This window comes from Dromaius novaehollandiae, chromosome Z (assembly GCF_036370855.1).
Source record: "Dromaius novaehollandiae isolate bDroNov1 chromosome Z, bDroNov1.hap1, whole genome shotgun sequence".
In the NCBI taxonomy this organism is placed as follows: Eukaryota; Metazoa; Chordata; class Aves; order Casuariiformes; family Dromaiidae; genus Dromaius; species Dromaius novaehollandiae.
The window spans coordinates 38,183,141-38,202,940 of record NC_088132.1 but is presented as its reverse complement, the minus strand read 5'-3'; the positions used below and the strand labels follow the sequence as shown (position 1 = coordinate 38,202,940).

General features: G+C 35.6%; 1 protein-coding gene across 10 annotated transcripts in view; it reads left to right on the top strand.

Moving 5' to 3' along the window:
• The window catches only part of CSNK1G3 (casein kinase 1 gamma 3), a 78,722-nt gene that overhangs the window by 21,860 nt on the left and 37,062 nt on the right, over nt 1–19,800 (top strand). For 9 of the 10 annotated variants that reach the window (XM_064502699.1, XM_026115350.2, XM_026115351.2 and 6 more), the window contains 3 exons: nt 2,394–2,802; nt 7,333–7,373; nt 14,104–14,173. In XM_064502699.1, coding sequence (XP_064358769.1) covers nt 2,625–2,802; nt 7,333–7,373; nt 14,104–14,173 — 289 coding nt within the window. In that variant the 5' untranslated portion in view covers nt 2,394–2,624. Of the gene's footprint in view, nt 1–2,393; nt 2,803–7,332; nt 7,374–11,955; nt 13,796–14,103; nt 14,174–19,800 lie in introns of those variants that run through there. The other variant, XM_064502700.1, reaches the window with a different exon arrangement.

Below are 19,800 nucleotides of genomic sequence, written 5' to 3'. Positions count from 1 at the left end.
CTCCCAGCTTGGCTTCTTGGTGCTGTTTTAATGTTACATGAGCTGAAACAGCATGAGATTGGGAGCTTTTCCAGTGATGATAGACCTTCTTTGCCTCACAGCTGCTTTCTTAATCACCATTGTCTTAGCACTGCTATTGAATCTCTGGTGCCCTTTGTCCTCGTTTTGCTGCTTGTTATTCCATGCTTCTGACACATCACTTACTTTTCATCACCCTGACTGTGCCTGGTACAGCAAAGTTTTCTGCTCTATTAGCAAGACTACATGCTGTGCTCAGGTGATACTGGCAAAGGCAAAATGGTCAGTTTGAAGTGGATAACAAACTTTCGAACTATTTTGGCTTTCTGAAGTGAAGTTGTGATGTGTTAGAGGAATTCAGTTTAAATAGTTTAACATATAATTACATATTGTATATGTTAATAAGTCTTCTACAGCTTACCAGTTAGCTAGGAGTCCTATTTACTCTGAAATCAGATTTGAATCTCTTCAGATTTGTCTGCATGCCCAGTCCCTTCTAGTGTTCTGTTGTGGAACCTATTGATGTGAACTGTTAGTGCCTCCCTGGCTTTTCGCTGTTCCAAGGTCTGTGTTTCTGCTCTTTGCAACATGAACATTTTGATGTGTGCAACATAGTGCCAAGAAGTTGAGCCTTCTCCTGCGGCTGAGATTACCAAGGCATCAGCTATAGTGGCTTTTACTTTTTGGTGCTGGCAGTACTATGCATAGCTTTTATTTGCTATGGAGGCTGTGTATTAGCACTTTGAAGTCTAGGATTGCTTAGCTTGATATTTCTCACTGGAGAAAACTTGGAACGTAAGTATTTTTTCTTTGGTACTTAATACATTTGTTGCGCATGTCTACTGCTTCAAATGTGCTGACCCTTCTTTCGAAGTACTAAATGGTGTCCATTTCTAGTTTTCTTATTTTTTCCCTAGCTTGTGTAGCACAGTGAGTGAAGGAAATTACCTGTCACTTCCCATTGAGTCTATTCCTCTGAGATCTGTAATTTGAAAAGTGACTTTAGGGTATCCTATGGTGCTTGAACTTGTAAGAGTATGCTGCAACAGAATGTGCTTGTGTTTTTCCCTTGCATTAAACAGTTCTACTTGGACTGGAGCCTGCATTTGCTTTCTTTCATTGGTCTCAGCAAGTCTTTCACCTCCCTCCCCTTGACATTAAAGTGATTGTGTTTCTTTACAAAATAAACTTCTATGTGCTTCATAATTCAGCTGGTAGGTTAGTCAGCTGTTGATTAGTGTTTTTCAAATATTGTCTACTTAAGACCATGCCATGAATAATCCATGATTCAGCAGATGCAGCTAGTAGGGTTGTGGTTCATATTCTTTTGCTATCTTTTCTCTACTGGCTCTTTGACTTTTTAAAATGAGCTATGATGTGTATAATTTTGAGAATTAGGTTAAAAAAAGCTTCTGATGACTGACTTTAGGCTATATAAATAACATTTGGAAGCATGTTTTTTTTCCTAGAGGATCTTTTCTCTGACTGCCTGGTATTCCTAACATTTAAAGTAGGCTACACTTAAGTGAATATAGCAAAATAGTTTTGAATAAATATTTAACTCTCCTTAAAAGTTGTTGCTATGTAGTAGGCAAATATCTGAATTTTGGGTTTTTTTGCATCAGTATTGTCAAACAGAAAACAATAACCAGTACTCTTATTATGGCCCAGATAAAAATAAAAGCTTTTTTGTGATTCTTTATTGCAGTAGTAAGCTAACATTATGTCCTTGCTGAAATCCCTGTTGAAATGAGTGTCAGGGCAGTGAAATTAAGGAGGGGAAACAAATGTATGATCTAATTAAATGGGGGGGGGGGGGGAAGGGAGGCAGAATTGCTATGGTAAGTAAATAGGTCTTATTTTCAAACTCAGGAGTTAATGAAAGTAGTACAGTGTCCTTGTCACTGAATTAATAAATCATATGTCTGTAATTAAGAAAAAGGTAATGCAAACATTTAAAGTTTGAATATCATTCAGTGTTATTTAAGTATTTCCTTTAGTAGGAAAACAGATACTACTTTGAAAAAAATAGAAATTAAATGCTTTCTCTTGCAAAGCTGGTGTAAGCTGCAATGACTGTTTAAATAGCAATGTTAAGTGTGTTCACTGGGTCAGGAAGTATTTTTTCCAAAGAAAGGCCCCTATAAAACTGTTATATTCAACTTTGGGTTTTTTTAGCTCACTTCAAAGCTGCACCAGTGTCTGTTGCAGTTGTGCTATAATCAGAGGATTTAACCTTACAGTAGTGCTATTCATAGAGGACCTATAAAGCAGATAGCATTAGTTATTTTTTAATTGTTTAAGTTTAGTTGAAGAGAGAGGTAATTCTCTACAAGAATCTTACTGCATCGAGTAACTTTGTTTTTCATTTACAGAGATCCTGTAAACACTAGTGAATTCTGCTGGTAGGATACATTCTGGAGACTTACTGCAGAAACAAGGAAAAATATTTCTCGAATGGGTTGAATATGCCATTGTTGACTGCTAAGTGACAGAAACCAGCTGGGCACTTCACTAGTGATGTTTTCATTTTCACATTGCCAAATCTGAGTTTGCTTATACTGATTTAAAAAGAAGAAATCAAAGTGGAGTACCGTAAACTTGATATGGATAGTAAAAAAAAAGACAAGGACAAACCAGATGAAAGAATGGCACGGCCTAGTGGAAGGTCAGGCCACAATCCACGGGGATCTGGTTCTTCAAATTCTGGAGTGTTAATGGTTGGACCTAACTTTAGAGTTGGCAAAAAAATTGGATGTGGTAATTTTGGAGAGCTACGATTAGGTAAGATCCCTTATTTCTTTGTTTTGGTTTACATTCTTCAAAGCATGCATGCAGACTAGGAATGAAAATGTCTGAACATACTGTTACAGTTCTATAAACTTTCAGATATGTTAAGTTTGCCTTGCAGCTCTATCATATGTTGATGTGTGTATATAGCAGAAGACTTTCTAGGACTAATAATACTTCATACCTAATTGCTATCCTGAATTTAGTCAGTTGTCTCTAAGAAGCTGGAAATGCCTTCATGCTTACTGTATTTTGCTCTATCTCCTGACCTCCTAAATCAATTCTGATCTTTTTGGGCTAAAATTGTAAAACATCCTCCTTCCATACTTCTAGGATAAATACTTTCTTGGAGATCTCTGGGAGACAGCAGAGAGCACAGTGTCTGCAGCAGGCATGCCAAAACTGCAGCAAGCTCTTGATTTCCTCAGTCATCAGCAGCAGTATGGCAAGGCTGAACGGGGAACTGCTTGCTGTTGGTTAGGCAGTAAGGATTCATCCGTAGGAAACTCTGGAGGTGGGGGTGATCTGTAAGTTAGCGTTCTCCTCACCAAGTCTTAGATGGATGAAGATAAAATGGTGGAGAGGGGCAAGGACTGAGAAGGACCTGTGGAGTTTTGAAGAATTTGTGGGCCAAAGTAATTTTTTTTTTTTTTTTTTTTTTTTTTTTACTGTTGGTTAAGGTAGACACAGTGTATAAAATAGATGTAGGCTTTTGGAAGAGTTTATACTAATTTATTTTTGAGGGGCTTAATTTCCGTGATGGCAGCATGATTAGCCAAGGCTTTTAAGATCTGAGAATTCTGTATGTGTTAGCAAGCATAGCTCAACATTTAATGCCAAGAATTTATTCCAGTATCCTTGGAAGGCTTGAGCTGATGCTCTGCTTCAAGGTATAGAGAGATGTGTTGAAAAGCAGGGTATTTGAGTAGGCTGGGCTGTGTAGATGTAGCTACTGTGTTTCTGTTCATGTTTTGTTTCTCTGGTAGGACAACTTCTCATTGTCCTGCAGAAAGATGATAATATGTGGTTTTAATATCGTACTTTTTGGGGCTGTTACGTGTGGTATGAGTCAGAAGTGTAATCAAGCTCAGCGTATTACTGCTGTGAGGGAAGAAAGGTCATTTCTGTCCTCTTTACTGAAGAAACTAACAGTCTCCTTAAGTGGTGTTCTGATTATTTGTAACAATAAAGAAACAAGATTGATACATTTCAACATTTGAAGTGTTAGATATGTGCCTCTGAAGTTTACAAGTTAGGCATGAGTTGTCTTCAGCTGTTCTTCAACTTTCCTAAATTGATCTTGAATGTTGTTTTTCTTTTAAAGCTCTGCACGAACTAAACCATACCAGTCTGATTAATATATCACAGTTAATACTCTAAACAACTGTAAATTAATCAAGTTAACATTTCCAGGGATTTTAGGAAGAAACTTTTTGCCTTGTCTGTTATCTTGGATTGCTCACAGCATATGGAGTTGATCGTCTGATATTAATCTGAAATAGGTAATCTCATTTACTGGCAGCAGTTGAATCCTACAGTGAAATTATGTATTTCATTGAGAGACACTAATATAAAAGTGGCAAAGCTTTAAATCTCATAATACTGAAATAAAATTGGGCCAATAAGTGAAAGAAAAAAGGAGAATACTGTGCTGCCCTTCCAACAGCCAAGGGCAGCAGGCTTTTTTCTTTCAACCTCTGCTGATTTTTTTGCATATATAATAGGTGCTTCAAGTCCTAATTTCTATCATATGTAGGATAAGATGTTTTAGATGTATAAATTACTGAAAGTAAAAGTTAGGATTGGTATTGTAGATTCTGATTTAAATATTTTGGTATTTTTGCAGCTGTTACTACACTAGCAAGTAAATTAAAACAGACACCCCTCCTATGAAGATGTATGCAAGCACTTAACTTGTTTTTGTACTTCAATGGAACTGGGATATATTTTGAGCATCTGTGTAAGGGTCCAGTCTTAAAGACTTAGAGGAATAAAGCTAATAAAGAGCAATGAAGTTATGCTTCAGGAAATAAGTTTAGTTACAACCCAGTAGCCATTGTAGTCCTTCCACCTGAGAAGAAAAGAATTGCCAGACTTCTATGTTGGCATACTGTAGTGGATCAAATAGTAAATTTGCTATATGTAGCAAATGAATATCTGATGTGCAACTAGCACATTTGCTTGCTAAGGGACTGTGTGCTAAATTGGTTTGAAGATTGAGCTGTTAATCTTAAGGCTGTCCTGGGTTAAAAGTTAGGTAAACTGATGGGGTAATAAAAGAAAGCTTATGCTGCTGCCGTATGTGCTGCATTACCTATTCTGTGGTCAGAGATCTCAACAGAGGTGTCACATCTGCTGTCTTCTGTATTTTAGAGACAGTTGTCTCGAATTCAGAGCTACAGTACCCTTTCTGGTGGGGTTTTCAGAATGATAGGCCTGCCATTACACCACTTTGATGAAACTCAATATCCAGTCACAGTAAAGGGATTTATTAGCTACTATAGTGGCTGCCTGTGATGCCTAATAGATTCAATGGGCAGGGCCCATGCAAAATTTCTTTTTAAAGTCTATGGATCCTAATAGTGTGTAGAGACACAAGCAGCTTTAAAGTATGCTTTTGGTCAAAAAACGTAACTCTTGGTTGGTCGTTAAGTAAGAATTAATATTTAAGATGCCTGGAAATCTGCTCAAGTCCTTGGATAAATCTTGAAATTTTCTTGGTGGCCAAACTAGATCACAGTGCCCATACCAACTTGCAGTTGTTAGCCTTTGGGTAACTCCTCTTCCTTTTGTAAAGCTGATCTTTTAACAAACAAATGACTTTGATATTCTTTTCTTCAGCTTTGCAAGAACAGTCTTAATAGGGATTGGAGCTGAGATCAGTCTTTGACTATAAATGTAACATTTTACTGGGAAGCTTTTTATCTTAGTTCCATATCTTACTTTTCCCATCTGATTTCTTTAAAAAAAAACTTTTCAACTAATCTGAATTTGGGCCAGCATAATATTAGAAATACATATGATTGCCATTAAAAGTAGTGCATGTTTTTCATTTCTTTTCAGCTGTCTGCGAAGGAGTTGAAAATGTCAGAAGTGACTACCTATTTTTGCATCTGATACTTTTCAATTTTATACCTCTACAGCTTGTTTAACATCTTAGTTGTCTTATAAGGGATTGATGTAATGCTGGTCAAAGTACTCATTAAGCTGTATATTGGTGTTAAAATAGCAGATGCATCTTTGAGGTGTAAGCATTTAATTTAGTAATATTCTTGCTCTCTGTCCTAACACTGTTTAGTGAATTACAGAAATGGGGGAGGTGTGGGGAGGAAATAGCCTTTCCTAATTCAAAGTTGTGGTAGGGTCTGATATTCCAATACCATAATATAATTTAACTCAAATTTAAATGGTTTGCAGTAATAAATCTAAATATAGCAAGTCAATACACATTCCACTTGCAGTAATTTATCAATTTTTCAAACTTCTTTAGGCTATCAAAATTTCTGCAAAATTGGCAAAATAGCCCAAACTATCTCAGTGAAGAGATCAACCAGTTCTTACACTATTCAAGAGTCAAGTTTTCTGTAAAGTGTGGTATCACACTATTAAAATCATGTTTTAAATCAGTACCAGAATATTTAGGGTCTTAGATTAAAAGTATTAACAAGAATTTCTTGAGATTTAAATATCTTACTTGAACAGGGAACATGATCGCACAGTACCAGAATCTGTCATTTTTTGTCACAGTAGAGCGCGGATGTTTCATTAGCTTTTCCTTTTTTAACCTCTAGTCTTACATTAAAAGGAAGTGCTTAAAGTGTATATAAAGTTAACGTCTAACCAGAAGCCTCAAAACTAGTTTGAAATAAGGATTTGTTTTACTCAAATATGCATAGTAATTGTTTCTGATGCAGATTTGTTTTATATATCTTGTGTTCTAGTGGTAATGGTTCTGTGTTCCAGGTAAAACATTTTCAGGATATGTCGATATTAATTTAAGTGATTTTTTTCTGAAGGCCTCTTGTCATATAGCTAACAGCTATAAAAAGCTCTGAAAACTTACTAAAATGTTACTACATCTTGAGTTTTACTCACAAATTTATAGTAGAGCATTCCTGTGTTTGACTGTGAACTGTATTAAAACAGTGAACTATATTAAAAGTTGACATAAGAATTCAGCATGTTTTAGATTGTTTCAGTAACTCAAACCAAAAATGTTAAACTCTAAACCACAAGCCAAGTCCTCAGACTTTGTTAATCTGACTAAACTGCTATTTACGCTTTACTTGAAAAAGTCATATGTTACTTTAGTGCAATTAAAGCACAACATAAACTGTTAGCTGAACTAGTCACAAGCCTAGTTATTACTTTCCAAAGAGCTCTTTGGTGAGTAGTGGCTGAAGAAAGTGGTCCTAAGTCCGTTTGATATGGATGGAGTTTTTGGCAGAATAGATCTCCCACAGTTCTGTGCTTTTATAAACTGTCACTGCCATAGTCTCATATTCTTGTTTTTTTTTTTTTAAGGAAAAAATTTATACACAAATGAGTATGTGGCAATTAAGCTGGTAAGTTAATATTTTTTTTAAGATTTGGGGTGAAAAAAATCATCAGACTTTCTTATATAATGGTTTGATTTCCTTAATTGAAATCTTTAGTGCTTGTGTATTTTCAGCTGATTAGATTAAAGTAGTTAGTGGTAGACATAATTATATGCCTTGGCCATATTGAATAAAACCAGTGTTAAATGTTGTCGCTGATCTCAGAAGTAAGTTTACATTTGTAAAGTCAATGGTGGTTGACTGTTTCTTCAAGGATTGGTTGACTGCTTCTTCAAGGACATGCTCAGCATTCTTACCTGGTAGATTCCTGACTTTCAGCAAGCGGAAGAGAGCAAAATTTAACATCAGACATCAAATGACAACAAAAAAAGCTCCAGAGATCCTGCAGAATGCCTGCTTTCCAACACCCTTACTCCTTCCCCAAATTCAGTTTTTCATCTGTCATCATTGCTACTCAGACTTCTGATTGTAAAAGTGTGTTTTTACTTGCTAAGATTGAAAGGTTTCCTTACAAATGTGCATAACTCATGTAACTGTTAATGTGACATTGTTCTGCCCTTTCCAAATCTTTCTTTAGAACTATTTAGTTTACTTCATGTTGTACTTCTGGATGCGTCTTCTGAAAACAGTCATTTACTTAGAACTTAACCAAGGTATACTAAGATGAAATTCAGTTCTGTAGGTTTTGTTTTCTGAAGGCTTTTCAGGACTTGCATAATTCTCTTGTTGCTGCAGTCAGACAGTTTTTTTTTTCATAGCATGCTATGGTAAATACTCTGATTCCATAAAGTAAAAGGTAACTTCTGAAAACAAAGATATAGCTTAAGTCTAAAGAGCATTGCATACTTATATAATAAATGTCTCAAATATCTGTAACTATCTAGTGGTTAGAAAAATAATTATTTCGGGAGTAGTTACAGATCTAAAAAATGCCGAAGTTACTCCTTGAAAGAGCGATACTTGAAAATGTTCTGAAAATTCCTCTAGTTAAATTTTGTTTACTGAAAAGCACCTTAAAGTGGTTTTTGAAGCACTAGTTGATGATGTAGAGCAAGAGAACTTTAAATTTGATTATTGGGTTTTTGGTAAACCATTTTTCTGATTTTTTCTGATATTAAACTCACTTTTTAAAAATTTTAATGCATAAATTTATATTACTGATTTATTTCTATATTAGCCTATTTCACTTTTCAAAGATGTTGTTCAGTGGCAAGCTTTACTATATTGGTTTCCAAATGACTCAGTCTCAAGTTCATTTAAAGCTGTGCAGAAGGCTTTAATAACCATTATTGGCTAACTTTTTTAGAAGTCACTAGAGATCCAGTGTAGTGTAGTAGAGTGTCTGATTTCCTACTGCTGCTTTAAGGAATCTGAATATATAGTTGTCCTCTTGCATTATTGATATGGAAAAGTATGTCATCACAATAAACAATAGCTAGAAGAATCAGTAAAAATACTTTTAGTTATTGGCAGGTAGCACTAGTGGCTTCTTTCAACATAGTTCTCAATTATTTTTCTTTCAAATTCTATGGAATGTTTTCTCACCATTGAAAGGGATTTGGATCATAAAGTGTAGTCTTTCTGCTACAGACAGCTGCATCAACTTTCTGCTACAGACAGCTGCATCAAATTGTGTGTGGGACTTTAATTTTGCTGTGTGGGTTTCTTCTTCTACTCCTATTGGACACTGTTTCAGGACTTTTTGTGTTCTAATGGTTAGAAAGGTTGTGTTTATTCATGACTGATATACCTTCCTTCCTCCTGTTTAAGCTTAGTCTAACATTAGATGTGTGGTGTTCCTCCCCTCGCTCCCCAATGCCTGGCACTCACTCTGATGGTGTTTTGAAAGCAGCCATCAGTACCTATGCTCAGCCTTTTGTTTTGTTAGCCTAAATGAACCAAACTCTTAATTTCTTCTTTATCTCAGTAATTCTGTGCCCTAATTCTAGTTTATTTTTCCTGAATGGGCTAACGAGAACTATATGTATTGTGTTTTGATGAGCAGTAACCCTTACCAGGTACAGTTACAGTAATACCTCTCCCAATTTATCCTTGAAGCACACTTGTGCTCTTCATGGCAGCATTCCACTCTTGACTTAATATTCTCTTGTAATCACCTGGCAGGAGAATCTTTTTCCTCTTATGCAAGATGTTTTGTGTGTAAATGGTAACCATTTACCCTAGCACAGAAGGATTGTGTGGGTTTCTTCCGAAAGGAAGAGTTTTAATTGCTGCATTTGCAAGGCAGCTTACAGGCATGTCTGTCACTACTGCTAACAGTAAATGGTTTTTTTTAACTACTGTTTTGACTTCAGCTTTCCACTGTGTGGATCACATCTTAATATTTTCCTTCCTGGATTAAAGTGTATGAAGTACTTTACTGTTTATGATGCTTGGTTTCTTAACTTTTGGAAGATAACTTTAGGAATTACTTCTCTAAGGAAAAATAGTTCAGACAATTTTGCTTTTATGACACTCAGGCCTCGCACAGGTACACGTTTTAAAGCATAAGCTTTATATGTAAATGCATATTCTAGAAAAATGATTTCAGTTGCAGAGTTTTAACACTTCTGGCCTCTTTGTTTGGCATGTTTGGGGCAGGAATTTGTTTTAAAGGTCAGAATGGATTTTTTTAAAATGAGTGAGGATGTTTACAGCAGGGTTTTGTCAATTGTATGCCAGCTGTGTGTGTTTCTGTTTGTCTACCAATTTGAGAGCAAGTATACAGATTGGTATCTTGTGACTAGGTAGTTCTTCAGTAACTACTGTTTGCTGATCTGAACTGCACCTTTCCTGTTAAATCTGACAGTAAATGAAGAGGTTAAGTTTCTTACTACATATCCCTCTACTTTGCTTTTACCTTATGTTTCTTCCCTGCTCTTCATTCTCCATCATGCTTCTTCCATTTCACTCTGCCAAATTTCTCAGTTGCAGAAACTCATCTCCTTTACAAGATGTTTAACCACTACCCAAATAACTAAAAATTGCTGCTTGAGCTGCATCTGGGAATAACTATTCTTTTCTTTCTATCCTTGTGTGAAAGAGCAAATTGAGGTAGTCACTGCTATTTTTAGTCTGCAATCTTGAATTCATTAACTATTTAGCTTTTAGATATTAAATCATAAAATTTTTGGGGTGGAGGAAGGGAGGTCGCAGTTGGTGCCAAGGCTAGAATTTTTCTTTTCATGTTTTGAAGAATTATTGCTGTCCAGGATGACACCATTTCAGAACCTCTGTGGAGATGCACAAACCACACAAGCAGTAAATCCAGATCTAGTGCAACTGTTTCATAGACTGATCTTTTCCTTTTCACAAAACCTCTATATTTTACAGAAATTTTTCTTGGAAATAATTTGATGGTTTTCCTTAAGAGACTATGAAGCAGAGATAGAAAACATACTGAGTAATAGCTCTCATTGGATTATTAAAAGTATGAAAACTAGGCAATTTGTAGCTGAATGTTTATATAGTGCTCTAGGTCAACATCAGAGATCTTAAGTTTCTAACCTTATGGTTAGAGCAAGCAAACTGCATCCATTGTTTTCTCAAAGCCCTTAGGAAGGGAGATGCCATATGTTCAAAAAGTGTACTGTAGCTTACTCTCTTTGGAGCAAAAACAAACTTGCAATAGTGTCTTTATCCTATTTGAATATATAAGCATCCCACAAAGGAACAAGGAAAAACCTCAGCTTGAAAGAACCTGAGTTAAGCAGCTGTTGTGTCTGTTTCTCAGAGCTGCTGAGTAAGCTGCATGTTAATTCTTTGGCAGCAAAAATGCAGCTTGAGCCCCAAGTTCCCTCATTAAGAGGGAGAAATGCTCTTTTTCAGGGAAAATGAACTACCTACTTTTTATATAGCAGCTTTAAAGTAATTAGACCTGAATGTAAACTGTGTATTGAAGGTGGTTTACAGAATACTGGAAGTCATGGAATGGTCCTTTGAAGATCTGAGCTCTTAAGAAAATAAAAAATACACCTCATCTCTTGATAAGAGGATAAGGTGGCTTTAAAGTCCTTAAGGATTAACTTAAGTTTGAACAGTGCTCCAATTCTGGGTTGCCAAACTTATTTTTAGATGCTGAAGCACACTGAAACACTCATGAAAAAAGGAGGAGCCATGACTTCTGGTTTCTTTTTATTCTTGAATATACTTAAACTTTTTTCCGGCTTATTTATAAAAATATAGTTTCAGTGCTGTATTTTTCACTTCTATGCTACAGTGGAGAAGCTAGCATTTATCATATATTTGTCTTTATCCTTATGTATTCTACTTTTCTCATATCAATAGTTCACTGCATGCTCCAGTGTGATGTATAGAAACAAAAAATTGGTTATCAACACTTTATTGTGCTTTTCCCTCTCAAGTTTCATCAAATGAAAGATTGTATTTGCTTTCTATGTTTGAAGCAGAGTTACTGAACAGCTAGTTGAGGATGTATCTAACCCCCTTTCCCAGTCACCGCCACAAGGTATTCCAGAAATCCTACAACCGGTATATGGACTATAATTACTATTATCACACTTTTTTCACCATTAGGGGAGGGTGTAAAAGTAAAGTATTAAGTACCTTTTTGCAAAGTATGTTTTTTTCATTTTAGTCTTTGGCTGATGTGCAGTTGTCAAGTTGTTTGACTTTTTGTGAACCTTTTCCTTCTGAAGGTTTATCAGAACTGTTTTCTGCTGAGCAAGCAGCATTCATTTGAAGATCTATCTTGTAGGTGCATAGGTCAAAAATCAGATTTTGTTTTCCCTAGCAAAATTCTTTCCTGTCTGCTTTTAGTAATACACAGAAGCCATCTCACCCCCTTAATGGGAATATCTCATTACATTGAGTGGTAATAAATTGATAATTTAGTGTCAATTAAAGCAGAACTGTATTACTAAAAGAACAAAAGCAAACAAAATCCCTAAAAGCCAGGGTCTTCTTTTGGTAAACTCCACAAACATGAAGAATTTCATGGACTTCAGAGCCTGAAATATTTTTCTTTTAGCAGGCAGAGTTACAAGCAAAGCAGAATTACAAGCTTTAATTAGAGAATGTATATACCATTGTATACTGTGTAACTGATAGATTTTTATGATACCACTGCAGGCAAACTATTAGGAAAATTTTTGTGCGGTTTCACAACTGGATAAAATCTTTTGGTAACATGCTTCAAATTGGGTTTAATAAAATGTGAGAGTTGATCACTAAAGGTGGATAGTTTTTTTGGGGGGAGTGCATTGATATGCTTGGACCCATATTTACAGTGTTTTTTAAAAGAAAAGTAGTCATTAATACTTGACACTGAATTTCATGTGTTTTCTAGATCCTCTGTAAGTGGGAGTTTGTGGTGGGCCAGTTAGTCTTGCTTAATAATGTGGTCCTTTTGTTTTAGAAAGTTCTTGCTCAGGTCTCTGCAAAGAACTTAAAGTATTCAGCTAGGATGAATGGCTCTGGAGCTTGGAAAGTGTATATTTTCATTAATTTTTACTCAATTTTTGTGGAAACTGTTCATATGTCTGTTTTTGCTTGTGTTCCTCAAATTCTGGTACCCTGCCAAAATCAAATGCACAAATGGACTGTGACAATGACTTTGGCATTGGCAGTAGCAGCAATTTAAAATGCCCAAATTAGATGAACTGGGAGGGAGGAGTAGGTTTCTCATGGTTGCACTTTGGCTTCTATGGCCTTGGATATACCACTGCAGAATATAATATAGACTAAAGATGGTGTGAGAAAGGAGGTAACCTTTCCCAGACTTTTCCTGGAAATTGCCATTTAGCAGTAGATCTTCTTCTTTCATGGATAAATAGTATTAACAATCTTACCTGTTACTAGTGACAGTTTTAGTAGCAGTGTGTGCAAGAATAGTTAATATGCAATTATTGTTCAAATTGCCACTAATGCATTGTAAGATGTTATATCATAAAGCCAAGCATGACTTCAGAAGGATGCTCTAGGAAGGTGGTGAATGGTCTTATGTTAAAGCACTATTTACTTTAACAAAGTGAAATACTTGGAATGTAGGTTTATGTTGCTGCTTTCTTTTGTGTGAGTGAAGTCTTCAGTGATGATGTGGCCTTTTTTCTGAGACCCAGCCCCATTTGCATGTAAGACATAGAACTAAGATTTTATTAACTTAAATTTTTCTATTCCTGATATAAATTATATAAGTTGCAAAATTGTTTTGGTGTTTTCTCAGGTGTTATACATGTAGTTTGGAATTGTGCTACTTAATCTCTATAGGCCATTACTGTTCGGAAGGATTTGGTATTTTTTGTCACAATCCTGGTGTAAAGCTGTTTTTGTTGCTAAAAATGCATCTAGGACATGTACCAGAGGTGTGGACAGTCTTTTGATTTGTTGAGCTGCATACCAACACTTTCTTTTGAAGGCTGCAAGGTGTATATCAACCACATGCTTTGGAGAGCAGAGAGGAGGAACAGGTTAGCTCACAGGTGGAAGAAAGTTATTGTGGGTGGGGACTGAGGCTGGGTTTGCAAGTTGGGCCCTGAGATGATGGAGCAATACAGGATGTAAAAGCCCCTGTACACTCTACTCCTATCTGACTGGGGTTTAGGTTTCCCAGTAGCCTAGTTAGCAGTCATTGTAGAAAGAATACTCAAATTTTTTCAGGTGGCTCAGAAGCTGCTGGGCTAGCACGATTGGTACCTAGGTTAAGGTATTGATTTTTGGGGTTCAGGACAACAGCTGAGAAGCTTTGTTTTAAATTTTGTTTTTGTTTTTAAATCAGGAGCCAATGAAGTCAAGAGCACCACAGCTACATTTGGAATACAGATTCTACAAGCAGCTAGGATCTGGAGGTAAAAAAACTGTCATGCATAATACTGTAATGTAATCCAGTATCAATTTTCACATTACTTTGCTGATCTAGGGTATAAATCTTTTTTATTTAAAAGTGTCCCTAGGTACTTAAAGAAACAAAGACCTTGAGTCAATGGATTAATCTAAATTTTTCTACTGGTGAAATATTTTTGTTCTTCCTCTTTAAGGTGTGTCCATTAGATCCTCAGACTATTTAACAAATGGTAAATATTACAAAGTTTGTGCCATATGGGTATACCTTATACTAAGTAGTCTTACAGTATTCCCAGCATTTTCCTTTTGAATAAATGTCATAAATTACTAAATGGCTAATCTACTAATCATGCATTTTTATTTAACTTAAAGTTGTTAAGATATTTAAGTAGCTGCTTTACTGTCAGTTTTACTTCACTGTTAATTCTGTTGACACTGTCTCTTGCTTCATGTAATGTTAAAGTATCTTAAACACATTAAATGCACTTAAAATTTGAATTTCTCATTTCACTATCCTTGGTGCTTTTATACCAGAAATACTTTTATGATTGTCCTCTCAAAGTGACCCGATAAACACCTTTTGCTGTTATAGGTGAGCGATACCAGAAACTCTCATTTTTGCCCATTTTTGCACCTTTCACAGAACTGTGTATAGTCAGTTAGCAAGAGCTGAAGCTTCTTAGTCTAAGAAAGTGAGTACAAAGCTTCCCAAAATTAGTTAAATCACTAGAAAAAAATGTTATTGTATCTGTTCCTTGAAAATGTTTCTTAGAACTTCTGGATTAGCTTTTAATAGGTCATTTAGTTATTGCTTCTGCTTTTTATTTACTAATGTAAAAAGTTATTTTATAAGCTAGACTAATAGTTTGTTTTATATATGCACACTATTTTTTTCCTGCCCAAAGAGATTTGATTTCTGTAACAGTGATTTTTAGGAAAGTTATGCTTAAACTACACAGAATATTTAAGCAGAAGAGCTGTATTTCCAGAAGTCAGGGAATGCAAACTGAACATTGCCTGTGTCACTAATTTTGTCCCTGCTTGTATGTTGTGATGAATTTTAATACTGTTTTTAATGCTGTTTTAAATATTGCTTTTGCCTTTTAAAATTTGGGACTATGTTCATTGTACAGGCTGGATAGTGGTTTTTCTGGTTCTGCAGCTTTCAAAATTGTTGTCTTTGAAGAACCTTTATTTTGAAAGATATTATCTAATTCTTTCCCTTCATATAGAACTTATTTTTTGATGCTGTAGCATGAATGCTGTGCAAGCAGGAACTCTTTAGAGAGAACTCCTTCCAAGACAGGAGAGTGTATCTTTTAGTCAATAGATAGAAAGTTAAGTTGCAGATAGTAGTCAAAATCAGGTGCCTTTGATGATGGCTGATTTGAGAAAGTCATCAGGGGGTGATGTCTTTTTTAAAGTAGTTGTAAATTGTCAGCATACACTAGATTAGCATGCTAAAAAGCTGATACATTCAGAGACATGTCAACCAAGAAGTTAGTAGCCAGCTGTGAAAGCCAAGGTTACATCCTCTAACATCGCAAAAGAGCTGTGTAGCAGAGGTGAATAAAAGCTGTTTAGATTAGACTGCAGAAGCTATGCAATGCTTCCTTTCTAGAGACCACCTGGGAGAAAATCATGACACATGAGTGAATATTCCCAGAAGAAATGAGGTGACTTTTCTGGAAAACCGTACTGAAACCCTGTAAAGAGTGTGATTAGGCAACATTATCCTAACTTCTAATGCTTTTTAATAGAGTAGTTTAGTGCTTTCTCTGTTCTTGCGTTGTTCTTGGAAGTCCCCTTGGTGGAAGGGGTAACCTTTTGAAATTGCATATTTTCTTGGTATTCCCTTCCTCTAATCAGTATTTGCCTACTAAGTCACAAGATCATTAGAAATGAAAGAAAGGGATATCAAGGAACCAGACATAAAGATTTTTTTTTTTTTTACTTTTCTGTGATAAGTTTTTTTTTTTGTATTCTGCTTCTTGAATGCAATGAATGGGGTAGAAGACATGCCTGAGTTTGAAAAACATCTTGGGGACCTCTTGTAGTTCTGCTCCCTGAAAGAACAAAATACCCAAGAAAAACAGAAATGAAATGCTGGTAGGTGTGCAGTGTTTATACACAAGACCTTTGACTTGAGAATCTTCATTCTTTAATAAAAAATGTTTGATCCGAATATAAAACAAATGTTTCAAAACTCCCTTGAGAGAATCTACTGTTAAAAAAGTGTTAATTTGTAATTTTATACTCAAATGTTTTTTTACTGAACATGCCTGACTATGCAGTAGCATGTGGGAGTTTGTCAGGAAAAAGTATGCAAAGAATCTTTCTTAAACAGAAAACATTTTCTGTACTTCTGGAAAACTCCTGAAACACTTAACTATTTGAGGGATGAATCTAAACGTTGTTAAAAATGAGTGCTAAAAATCAGAGAACTTATTTTGATCCTATCATTATTTAGCTTTCATTTAAGTTTTACATGATAAGATTTTAATTAAAATTGCTTTTAATTTTTTCTGCCATAATCTGAGTCTTTCAGTAACTGTGGGTAGGAGAATCTTGCTTAAAATGTGGTCATGAGGTCTGAAATTTAATTGTCATTATTGCAGAAGTTTCTAGTTAACTGAATAAGCATTCTTACAGACAGATGGAATTCAAGTTGATTATCTTTAATTCTAATATAATTTTAATTAAGTGTTTTTTCCTAATACAAGCATGAAGGACAAAAACAGTGATACATAAACAAAAACATAGTATTACGGTTACAAGAAAATCACAAAAATACCGGAGTTTACCTGAAATTATAATAAGAATTATACTAAGACTTTTAGGATGAAGAAGACAATTCAGGTTAATTTTTGTCCTTATCTGATCTTCATAGTATCAATATTTATCACTTATACCCAGCAAACTTGTTTAAAGAATGTTTTGAATGCACTTTTGTCCTACTGCATTGGAAAGTATTATGCAAGCTGGGACCTTGAGTCTTTTGAGAGTTGGAGTCTTCTATGCTGAGGAGAAAGCCCTCCACACAAAAAAGCCCTGAACTTGACAGGTTCAAGAATTCATGCTTTTAGGGTTTTTAAGCTGATAAGTGAGCTATGCCCTCATGTTTCATTTTCTGCAAACATAAATATGTCCCACAGTGTTGCAGTATGTGCTATGAATTGTTATCTTAGTGACCCCAATATTATGACGGGTGAAAAAGAGGGGAGGGTACTTGAGACATCCTTCTGCTGGGCTGTATTAAAGTACACTTCATTGGCTGAATATTTGCATTATTACAGTCCACTCTTACTTAGTCTTAAACAATGTTGCTTTTGGTGGGTTTGACAGGAGAAGCTTTGTTGTTCTATGGTTAAAGATCTTACCCTGTAAAAGTAAACAAAGTGTAAGTTTTCTCATAGTTTAACTTAATCTTGTGGGCTAATATATTCTCAGCAGGGACGGTATTGAGAGAGACTGAAATCAAAGGTAGTATGGTAGTGTATCTACAAGTAGGCTGTCTTTTTTGTAGGTACACTGCTAAGAATTATATGGCAAGAGTAAATGATAGAAGAGTAAAATCTAGTTTGCTTGCATGATGTAGAAGGTCCCCAAGTCTGTCTTGGTTGAGGAACCTGAGTTCTGGAGCCAGATGTTCTAGGTTCAGTACAAGCTACTTCCTGACCAGCTGACCTAGGAACACAAATTTGGGTAGCAGCTTACTACCTCCTTGTATGCTTCAGTTGTATTTGCTTTTTTGGAAAATGTGGCAGCCTAGCATTTTTGTGATTTTTTTTGTTTCTATATATATTTCTTTTACACTAAATCTTTCTCTTCATGGTAAGAAAGTTAGCTTTGTAAGATGTGAGATCTATTTCAAGTGCCATGCCCTACTTTCCTACTAGGAGAGACTGGTGGGAGGAGGGGGAATCAGGAACTGCTGGCTCATTTTAAGGTTTAAGTAGTAAGGCTGAGATTTTTTTGTGGGATTTTTTTAATTTAAACATTAAAAATGAATGTATAAGCAAAATTATTGGAAACATTCAAAATGCCTTATTTCTTTGACAGGTAGGAATTTACTGTGTGCTTCAGTTTCCTCTTGCAATAAGGAGTCCACACATTTTGCGGTGTTATGCACATTTAGCAGTGCAAAAATTATTCAGCTTTTACTATCTGAATTTTCTATTATCTGTTAATAGTATATCTGTGGGCCATTGATTATAATGGCTTGGAAGTGTCTGCAAGTGAATGAACTCTATTGTGCTTACCCATCTGACAAGTAGAACAAAAGAATGGTTACTTCTGCTGATCCTGCCTTAGAGCTTGTGTCTGTAATGTTGCTGACTTACTAGAACAGATTGTTAACATGGTGTCTGTTTATAGCAACAAGGGGTATTTGTCAGGTTTTCATTGGAGGTCTTTTGTGGAAGAGACCAAGATCTGTTCAGCTGTGGATTATCCTAGTTCTGGAACTGCTGTATTGACATTTCAGAGAAGGCAGATGCTCAATATTGTTAATATTTATTTTTCTTAAATTCTGTACTTCAGTCCTTTCAGATGCAGTTTAATTAGCACTTCCATTCTTAGAACTGGTGCTAAAACCTGTTTCTTAAAGGGCAACCAAAAGAGGATACTTTGTTCAATGGAGGTGTAAGATACGCAGTTGTGTACTATAGAAAAGTGTTGTATCTTAAAAGGCTATGACAAATATGAAACAAACAGTATTGTGTGCTCTTCGTGAGAATTTTTTCTGTGGTTGGGTTCTAGCAGTCATGTGGTAATACTGTCTGCATGGCTTCATAAGAAACACATGATTCTATTCTGAAGTTGAGAACCCAACTAGATATATCAAAAAATCATATTATTTGGACTCTAATGAAGAAGTTAACTTCGGGTCAATGGATGAGGAAGTTGCAGTGCTGGCATAATGTGACTTAGGAAGAGATATACACACCTGATAAAGTTGCTGTGTATTGGCTGGTAAAGCAATGTTGGGTAGGGTAAGAGAATCTTGAGAAGCTGCAGCCACGGAAGTACTAAGCATTTATGCAAGTATGGTCAGCTGCTGTTGTAGAGAAATGGAATCTGCTCATTTTAGCCAATCAGGCTCAGTAGCATATTCATTTTTGTTTTGGTGTTTGGAGCATGTCAAGATTCTCTTTCTATCTGTGATTTATTTTTCTTTTGGGAATGTAACAAAGGCAGTTTGAAATACATTAAGCCTTTCGTGGTGCAAAATGCCTTGAGGTTTGTGGTAAAACAATTTTTAGTCATAAGCTACTTTCTGCACTGTTGAATGTGACTGGTAGAGTAGGCATTACCAGTTATTTTCCCCTCTTTTCATTATTAAAAAAATTGCTTGAAAGGCTGAGGTTACTGAGAGTAAAGTTGGTGTTCAGTACTTTTTCCCCTATTGTTAAACACCTAAATATTCATGGTTATGAAAATAAGGTTGAGCATGTGTGTTGAAAGATTTAACATTCAATGATGACTTTTCAGTTTCTTGTACAACCCCTACTCAGTGTACAGAATACCCTGAACTGAATACGTGATTGAAGCAGAAATTTAAATAGAAAAGGATGCTGGCTTTTGTATTTAAGGTAGTGCTAGATTATACTTTTAGTATTTTTACAATGAG